Genomic DNA, 9683 nt, shown 5'->3' on the forward strand with positions numbered 1-9683 from the left:
CCACCTAACTAGTAACTATCACATCCCATGTGCCATTAAGTTATTAAAATATTACTATTATAAGTGAGTGTGATAGCATTCTTTTCACAACCTTTATACTCATTTTATTAGAAACTATCTAAATACAATTTTTAAAGTATCTGTTAAGATAAGTTTATCATTTAACGTGCAACAATTTTTATTTTTATACAACGTGCAAAAATTGGTTTAACAAATCACTAACTAAAGACTTAAAAAGAATTCATCAAAAGTTAATGAAATCTGTACAGAACTAAAATATAATGTGCATGCTTGATAAGTAATTTATATTTTGATTTGTTTAATTGTCACGGTGGGAAAAAGATGCAGAAGATGAACTGTAGGAAAAGCAAGCTTAGTGGCGCACGCGGTTGAATTGAAAGATCAAAGATCTGATCCGACTTACGCAAAGCCGAAGAAGGAACAAGAGCGTTGTCAGAGTCAGCAGTGAACCAAGTCACCAAACGCGCACAAACTGCTACAATGCACTACCTTTTTTTTTTTTCTTCTAAAATATATTTTTCATCTCAATAAATATTAAAATATTTAAAATTCGTTCTTAAAAAATTTTAAATATATTTTTGATCTCACAAAATATAAATATTGATATCTTAGATTAAAATTGAATTTCTCGAATTCAATTCTAAATCAAAATATCATATAAATATTTTGCGAGGACAAAAACATATTCAATATTTCAATATTTATAAAAATAAAAAATATAATTATATTGTTGATACAAAATATATATTGATTATTGATAATTTATTTCTTTAAGAAATTTAACTCATTATCTTTGATGAAAATTTTCCATTTTAATTATATTTTCTTATCCAGGAAACTTAAATGGAAAACTTTAATAAGATGAAATACAATTGCACTCATATAGGTGTTAGTGAATACATATAGTTTGATAAGAATAAGAAGAATAATAAAAAAAGAGTGGCGGTAATAGTAAAACAGAAAGCAAGCAAAAGAAGCAAGGCTGGTGAATCCTGCGGCCAAGACAGTCCATCTGTTAATAATGCATAATGGTATCATATCCTTTCCTTTGACCGACAGGTGTGAATCTCACCTTTGTCCTCTCCTCTCATTAACCCCACCTGTTGCTACCGGTGAAGAGGTTGTTCCACTGCCTTTAAGTCTCATTCTTACTCATTGCTATTCCTCATTCACAAATCACAACATATCCATTGGTGAGTTCCAACTTCTTTCATGTGTTTCTTTGCTTTTAGCTTCCCTGAGGGATATACTATCATATATCTCAGTATATCCTTTTTCTTTTGATTTTTTGTTTAGTTGAAGTTGGATCAGTGTGCCAAAATGTTAAACACACTTCACTTGTGATTGGGATCGGGATCTTTCTCTTATATCCACTATTCTTTGTTTTATTTAATGTGGATTTAGTGATTTACTGAGGAATACACCCTTCATTCTTCCTCACTTGCTTACTTCTCATTCGGTTCAATGATCTATTGGTTTTTGTAGTCGGTACTTCCCCTTCTTTGCTTTCCGAATGCTTTTGTGATTATTACTATAGCAAATTTGGAATATTTAGTTACTTGGAAAAGCTAAAAAAAACTCAACTTTTGGTATGGGTAAGTAAGTAAAGTAACTGAGTATTTTCCTTGCACTATAAGCTCCCTTCTCTAGCAGAATCCTATTTTATTCTCTTCTCTTGTTTGGTTCATTTTTCGTTATGCTTGCATTGAATAATTTTGCTGCATAAATGTAATTAACAGAAAGGGAAAAGTTCCATTTTTTTCAACCATTCCTTTTTTCTTTTCTTTTTTCCAATTTGGGGTGGAAGAAGAAATGAGACTTCCATGTTTTGTCTTTCCACTTGGCGTTGATAACTCGCAATTCTTTGTAAAGGGGAAGTGTTTTCCTCCATTCATCATACACACTTGGCATCCTTGCTTTGCTTTTGTTTTGTTTTGTTTTGTTTGTTTCCGACATGAACGGTGAATATTTCAACTGTTTTTTTTTGTAGTGTGGTATACCATGTTTGACTATTAGTTTAACTTGTTAGAAGGAGTATAATGGGTGAACAATTGGGGCTGCTAAAAGTCATTGTTGTGCAAGGGAAAAGGTTGGTGATCCGGGATTTCAAGACCAGTGATCCTTATGTTGTGCTCAAGCTAGGGAATCAGGTAAATAAGACTTATTTATATGTTAATTTCATTTTTGTCTTGTTTCTATTAACAATAACATTAACATTATGTAGCATATTTTAACCTTGAAATGTTGTTAAATTGTACCAGACTGCAAAGACCAAGGTAATTAATAGCTGCTTGAATCCTGTTTGGAATGAGGAGCTGAATTTCACTCTGACAGAACCCTTGGGAGTTCTGAATTTGGTGAGCTCCATGATATTTAGTATGCCGCTTCATTCTTGTTTTCTTCAATCTTGGTTAATTTTGTCTCTCACTCAAGTATCCTAAGTTCCATAAAGGAAACCAATTATAAAAAATATGAGCGCTAAAACCATGTTTCTAAAGTATGGACTAGAATCAATTTTGACCAAAAATTGTGGGACTTAAAACATATTTTACCTATTCTGAAATCTTGAATACTAGGTACTATTTATTAGCTCTTATGTTGTATAGCTGAGTTGTTTCTTTTTTTTTTTAATAGGAAGTGTTTGATAAAGATCTTCTGAAGGCTGATGACAAGATGGGGAATGCTTTCCTGAACCTTCAACCAATAGTCTCTGCAGCCAGATTAAGAGACATCTTAAGAGTGTCCTCTGGTGAGACGACATTAAGGAAGGTCATACCTGATGGTGAAAACTGTCTTGTCCGTGAAAGCAGTATCAACTGTGTGAATGGTGAGGTGGTGCAGAATGTTTGGTTAAGGCTTCGTGGAGTTGAGTCTGGGGAACTAGAATTGACCATCAAGTTGGTCACACATGTTGCTCCTGCAATATAGTGCAACAATTGCATGTGTCATAAGTGTAGATCTCTAACTAACATTTTATGTCTAGTCGAGTCTTGCTTTTGATTAACTCCTGCATAGATGTTTCTACCCAAAAATGAAAAAAAAAAGAAGCTTTTATAGGTTTTTGGTTTCTCAGTCCAGGTCACTTTTGTTTCTGGTCGTTTTTTTAATTTCTCAATTTCAAAAAAATACTCTTTTTAGTCCCTTCTGACTGATTTTCAGCAGTTTGGATTCATAATTATAGCAGATGCACTGAAAAGAGTCTTTTTTAAAATGAGGGACTGAGAAAAACAAATTTAAATTTGAGTGATAAAAAACAAAAGTAACATAGTTTGAGGAACCAAAAACATATTTAAGAAAGAAAAAAAAAACATTAATAGAAGCATATTCCAATGAAATTTAGCAGTGAATTGGTGATGCCTCATCCCCAGTTAGATTAAAGCCACTAGATGCTGCATCTTCAAATCAACAAGTAGTGATTTATGGCTTATTTGAGCTTATGGTGTGCTACCCTTGTGTTATCTTGTATTACATACCCTCCTCCCCAAAATAGTACAGATTAATATTCATTTTAGCTATGAGCATTCATTTGGGTATTGCGTGAGTTTTGATGGCATTGTATAGATTTGCAGATAAGTCAAGAAAAGATAAATTGTGAGGCTGATGCTTGCTAATTTATATTTCTTCACTGCTAGTTATATAAATTTACACAAGTAGAATAGAGATGGATCTATTAAGTATTTGTTTGTTTGTATTCATTATTTTAAAAAAATAGTAGTCTTAAACTTGTTTAGAGTTAAAAAAAAATACATCTTTTACATAATTCCTAATTCCTAAACATGTGCTAAATTATTCAATAATCAAAGCCTCAAAGGAACTGTCTATATGCTCAACATTGTTAATGTAAAAAATTGTACAAGTATAATTACTCGGCCATAATGCAGTTATGCATCTGTACACTCAAGTAACAGTAACACTACATATATACAAGGATTTTTTAAGCTTTCTAAATGGTGATATATGGGGGAATTTTCCAGTGTCAGATTTCATTATTTCAAGTCCATAACAAATACTCATCGATGAAATTGTGCTGGACAGTTTCAAGAACCAACATGCTGAGCCAAAGCATAAAAACGTTTTGCTAGCAAATTTTATTATTGATTAACTAAGACATAATATTGTCTATATATATGTTTTTAATTATTTGAAAATAATTATCATCTTCGTATTTTTGCTTTTATTTAACTAGTTTTAAAGAATACTCGTTAAAAAAATATAATGTGTTTTAAATGTTGAATAATGATTATTGAACTAGATATAAAGTGAAATTCTATTTGTTGATGGTAAAACATTTATAATTTATAATAATAATAAAGAAAAGTCCCTTGCATTTATGAAGAACAGAGACTACTGTTTACTTGACCGGTACTTGTACTGTGCATCACATGCTCATAAATTTTTATAGACATTAAGTGATTTGGTATAATTGATTAATGTCTTGAAATTAATATTAAATTATTTGGATATTATTTGAGTGATGTTTAATAAAAATAATTTTTAAGCAATTATTTCTCAGTTGAACTTTAAATGAGTCGAAATCTCTTACACGAGATGAATCGGAGAATTAAAAAAAAAAAAATAGGATCGGTATATGTGTTATTTAATTAACCTATTAATTCGATAGGTCTCCTGGTGGGAGTATTAAAGAGTTTGTACGAGGTGAGATCTTATTATTACTTTTTTTTTTCTAGTGCTGGTTATTATTATTACCGTACATTAAAAGAATATTTTTTTAAAAAAAATCAAAATAAATTAAAACATCAAATAGAATCATATAAAGTTAGATGAAACATAATATGATATAGTTCACGAATAATCTTATTTGTTAAGTATCTTGTTAGAAATTTGATTCTTTACATATGATAAATATTTATTGGAAAAATTTAATCTCTTAAATAAATATTAATATTTTGAAAATTTAATTCTTGACTTTAGGCGAATTAATGCTCATAAAAAAATAAAGTTGGATAATAAATATTAATAGCATATGTTTTAACATAATTTAAATATATTTTTTATTATTAATTAAAATTTATTAAAAATCATAAATTTTTTATAAACTTCATTTCGTACTTAACGACTCTTATTCGTGAATTTATTTATAGTTACTAATAAATTTTAACAAATAGTAAAAAAATGTGTTGATTTGGTGTCATTTCATTTGTTGGATAGTTTAGTTAAAACTATAGAATAATATACTGATGGTTGCACAAAATTAATATACCATCGAATCGATAGACATAATTTTTTAAAACTAAAATAGACTAACTGATTTTTTTTCTTTTAACAAGTTTATTGGTAATGTCTTAACATGTATAATTGATTTATGTTGTGATCCACTCACAATCGCTTTAATATAATTTTTAAGTTTATTATTATAAAAAATAACAAGTTAATTATATATAATAATTTGTAATTAAATGATAATATAAAATTTTTATATTATCAAAATATATATATATATATATATATATATATATATATATATATATATATATATATATATATATATATATATATATATTCTCTTTCTTACATTGGCACGTAGTTATAATTAAAATATAGTACAAAAATTACTATTATTTTTTTATAATAGTCATTTTACAAATTATACTTAGGATAATTTGTATTTTACTAATAATAATGCATACAAATTAAACTTGTTATAATGTTAATATATTAAAATTAAATTTAAAAAAAGTAAAAAACATGTTTACGAATAAGTTTATCTAAACAAATATATTTGATATTGGTATTATTATATTATTTTACAAGAGGAATGCTTGTAACTACTATATTGTATCCGATAAAGTTTAACTATAAAAATAAACAATTTGGCGGCAAAATTTGCAATTTTATTATCTATTAGAATTAGAACGTGAAGAGGCTACTAACATTTTGTGATCACCGATGGATGTGTTGAAGCTGAAGGCGGTATCGGAAGAGAACCCTAGCGAGACTGTGAAAAGGGAAACGGAAGCGACGTCGTTTACATTCAGAGGTTAATACCCTCCGATCAGTCATAGAAATGGTTCCATTATCTCGACAAACACATACCATGGATCAGACCCTCCATTCCCGTCTTCGGAAAATCATTCCTTCAGGTTCATTTCATATAATTCTTTCAAATTCAACCCATTCTCAGACCTGGGGTTCCTCCAAAATCTCATCTTTTGTTGATTACCCTTTGAAATTAAAATAAAGCTGTTAACTATTAATCTAATTTATTTAATATATATATATATATATACCCCTTTTGTTTGGCAGTTAGTGTAACAAGTGATCATATGTTCGTATTCTTAGAATTTATTTAGAACTTATGTGTATGTTAACATTGTTTATTTTTGTAATGGTTACTATAAAATTCTTATACCGAGTGATCTCTAATTAGTTTTATATTCTTATTCAACGGGCTTAGCTTTTTTAATTTTTTTTCATATATCAGGTTAACTTTGTGAATTGTGAAGTTGTAGTTTGTAAGTTGGTATGAATATGAAATAAACAAATATTTCCCCCCAAAGAAAAATGTTACCAGACACGTGTTCAAGTTCCCTAAATACGTAGTTTTTGGGTTCGATCTCAATATTAATGTGTATGGAAAGAAAAAAAAAAGTTATTGATAAGGGTCTTTACTGAATGAATCCTCTCATTAGAATTTTCATATCCTTGCTTGTAACTGAAGATATAAGAGAATGATAGGCACATAATTTTGACATGATAAGATGAATCCTAACTTGGAGATTACTCTCTTGTATATATAAACGGAAAGGTCCTAATGTTATGTAATTTAATGTAATTCTCTGCAGCCTCGAGACACATGTTATGTTGCAACTTCAGGATTGACTGAGTTGACTTACAGTGGATATCAGCCACATGCATATTCTTGGGATGATTATCCACGACTTAAAAACATGTTGGATGCTGTAAGAATGATTTTAATCATCAATTCTGCTAATGATGATGACAATGTATTTGACTAATGGGTTTTTTAGCCCATGTTTGTTTTTTACTTAATATTTCTATCTTCTTACTTCTGAAGGTCTATAAAGCTCTCCCTGGGAGTAGTTTTAATAGCTTACTCTTAAATAGGTACAATTGTGGTAATGACTATGTTGGTTGGCATTCTGATGATGAGAAGCTTTATGGACGGACGCCTGAAATTGCATCTCTAACTTTTGTTTTGAAGAAGAAGCCATGTAAAAAATCTCGTGGTATGAATTCTTTTGTTATTGGAGTTAGCGATGCACTTAGAGTTTGTGTTTAGTTTCATGGTGGAAAGCTTCAAAACTGATTTTGCTTTTAGTAAAAATACGGATGTTTGGATATTGTTCGATAAAATTGATTTTGCCACCAAACCTCAGTTTTACTAGAATAGAAGTGATAAAAAGTAGCTTGTGTTGAGTTGAAGAATTTACACTTGCTTTCAAGGTAAAAACATTCAAATATAAATCAATTCACTTCAAAATCAATTTTAACAAAAATCAATTTTGCAAAAGCCCATCCAAACACACGTCTCTCTTTTTCTAACCGTGTATGGGTAATACAATAGTAATGAACCTTTATGTGGGTATGCATGAACTTATTATCATTTGTTGTGGATCTTCCAGATGGAAGTGGTGAACCTGCCAGCAAGAGATTAAAGAAGGGTAGCCATGATGCTGATCAGCATACATTTAGACTTAGGCATGGATCCCTTATGGTGATGAGAGGATATACCCAAAGAGATTGGATTCACTCTGTGCCTAAGCGTGCAAAAGCTGAAGCTACACTCATTAACCTTACCTTTAGGTGGGTTTTTTGATTGGCTTGTGACCAAAGCAGGTTTGTGGTAAATCTGCGTATGGCATTCTAGAAGGTATCTGTTTTTTAGTGACTGATTGATATGAAAATTATAATTTTGCAAGATTTTGTCTTATTTTGAGTAATATGATTGTGTGTCTCGGTTTTATATTTCAGGCTTTATGTAGATGCTAATGTTCATACAATCTAATATACACAATCCTAAACATTTAACAATAAACACATATGGAAACCAATCATCATGCCATACCATTGCACATCAATTCAATGCTCATGGAATCAACAACTTCTTATTTGAGCAATCAATTGGCTATGTCCTCTAACATAATATCAACATGATCACTGGCAAGAAACATAACATGCGTCAAAACAATTTGATAAACACACGTAACTCTGATTCGTGGGAGCAATCATGGTTTTGTCAGAATCTGTTTTGTGGGGGTAGTTGCTACCATGACATGAGGATGCATACACTTCGTAACTTATGAATTCACACACACACATTCTCAAGGTCTATACCAACAACTCCCACTAGCCTTCCTTCACCTATCAAGACATAAGGTATGCTCACTCATATCCAACAACTTGACGGGCAAATGCATACATGGTAACAGCAGTGCACATTCTTCTATTATCCTTAAATTGTCATTTCCAACTTTTCATGTGAAAATTTACTCAATTCAACATGCCCATTACTATTTTTACACATAAAATTTAAACTAGTTTTATTTTAAATGATAATAATCTTAACCGTTTTTATAAAAACAATAAACACACAATGATAATAATAATAATAACAATTTTATTCTAGTTATCACCTTAACTATGACAGTAATAATAACAAACACAACTAATTTTATATAATTTTACACTAACTAATCTTAATTATTGTTGTTATAATAATAACATAAATAATTAATTTTACACAATTTTACGTTAACTAACTTAAAAACATATACCTATATACATGAGAAGTGCTAAGGGAGAGACTCGGCCCCGTGCCCGCTCCCCTCTCCGTCCGTATCTATTGACACCCCTGTAGGGGATGCAAAAATATGAAACTTCAGGAGAGGTGTTAGGTGTTGCTGTAATTTTCTCTAAAAAAATAAATACCTAATGTGTTAGTTTCAGTTTTAAATATAAGTAAATCATAACAACTTTACCTTATTTATCAATATTATTCCTAAAATCCCCTAAAAAAGATATTATTCCTAAAATCCCCTAAAAAAGATATTATTCCTAAAATGATATTTTATTTTTGATATCAAATTTTTTTAAAAAAAGAATAATTAAGAAAAAAAAATCTATCTTTTAAATAAAATCAACACAATTAAATGATGTTAACTAACTTTTTTAATAAATATAAATTAGTTTTTTCCTCCTCTTATTTTTGAAACTGAAGAGAGTATGTTTAAATTTCGATACAAAAATAGAATTCATAATATTCTAATCTTATTACAAGGACAACTAGATCATGAGAGAAACGTTGGATATGATTTCAGATGTGATATTATCTTTTATAATGTTGCAACTCAGATTTCTTATCATTAAAAATCAATTTAAAGAACATAAGACATCTAAATATATTTATTACAATAAAAGATAGTTTCTAAATAAAAAAATATAAATTAAATATAAATTTTAAAATAAATTCAAACTAAATATAACATCACAAAAAATAATTAAAAACCTCTTTAAGAGAAACTTCTGAGTTGAAGTTCTAAAATTCTTCAATGTGATTATTCATTTTGCATCATCCTATTCACATTAACAAGAAAACTACTAGAACCTTTACTTCATTGGATTTAGCCTTAAGATATTATAATAAAAACTAAAGATGACTCCTTTTTCTACATTTTCTTATG

General features: G+C 29.3%; 2 protein-coding genes across 5 annotated transcripts; both read left to right on the forward strand.

The window, feature by feature from the left end:
• Positions 1–1004: 1004 nt before the first annotated feature.
• Positions 1005–3654, forward strand: LOC114386288 (protein C2-DOMAIN ABA-RELATED 11-like). Of its 4 annotated transcripts, none has more exons than XM_028346249.1 (4): positions 1005–1214; positions 2051–2171; positions 2283–2378; positions 2656–3654. In XM_028346249.1, the coding sequence occupies exons 2-4, from the start codon at positions 2061–2063 to the stop codon at positions 2947–2949; spliced, it is 501 nt and encodes a 166-aa protein (XP_028202050.1). In that variant the 5' UTR covers positions 1005–1214; positions 2051–2060; the 3' UTR covers positions 2950–3654. The 4 variants fall into 4 exon arrangements, with proteins under 4 accessions (XP_028202050.1, XP_028202051.1, XP_028202049.1 ...); XM_028346250.1 differs by having other exon boundaries at positions 2054–2171; XM_028346248.1 differs by having other exon boundaries at positions 1006–1214; positions 2012–2171.
• Positions 3655–6947: 3293 nt separating this feature from the next.
• Positions 6948–7934, forward strand: LOC114388162 (DNA oxidative demethylase ALKBH2-like). The gene is made up of 3 exons (XM_028348495.1): positions 6948–6986; positions 7058–7229; positions 7626–7934. Exons 1-3 carry the CDS (start codon positions 6948–6950, stop codon positions 7817–7819), a joined length of 405 nt encoding a protein of 134 aa, XP_028204296.1. The 3' UTR covers positions 7820–7934.
• The last annotated feature ends 1749 nt before the right edge of the window (positions 7935–9683 follow it).

The sequence above is a fragment of the Glycine soja genome, chromosome 15, assembly GCF_004193775.1.
Source record: "Glycine soja cultivar W05 chromosome 15, ASM419377v2, whole genome shotgun sequence".
Lineage (NCBI taxonomy): Eukaryota > Viridiplantae > Streptophyta > Magnoliopsida > Fabales > Fabaceae > Glycine > Glycine soja.

Excerpts from the sequence above, each read along its gene's own strand:
- LOC114386288 (XM_028346249.1), top strand. The coding sequence starts at position 2,061 with ATGGGTGAACAATTGGGGCTGCTAAAAGTCATTGTTGTGCAAGGGAAA. Across the intron at positions 2,172-2,282 it reads TGCTCAAGCTAGGGAATCAG|ACTGCAAAGACCAAGGTAAT; the intron begins GTAAATAAGACT and ends AAATTGTACCAG. Across the intron at positions 2,379-2,655 it reads CCTTGGGAGTTCTGAATTTG|GAAGTGTTTGATAAAGATCT; the intron begins GTGAGCTCCATG and ends TTTTTTTAATAG.
- LOC114388162 (XM_028348495.1), top strand. The coding sequence starts at position 6,948 with ATGATTTTAATCATCAATTCTGCTAATGATGATGACAAT. Across the intron at positions 6,987-7,057 it reads CTGCTAATGATGATGACAAT|GTCTATAAAGCTCTCCCTGG; the intron begins GTATTTGACTAA and ends TTACTTCTGAAG. Across the intron at positions 7,230-7,625 it reads GCCATGTAAAAAATCTCGTG|ATGGAAGTGGTGAACCTGCC; the intron begins GTATGAATTCTT and ends TGGATCTTCCAG.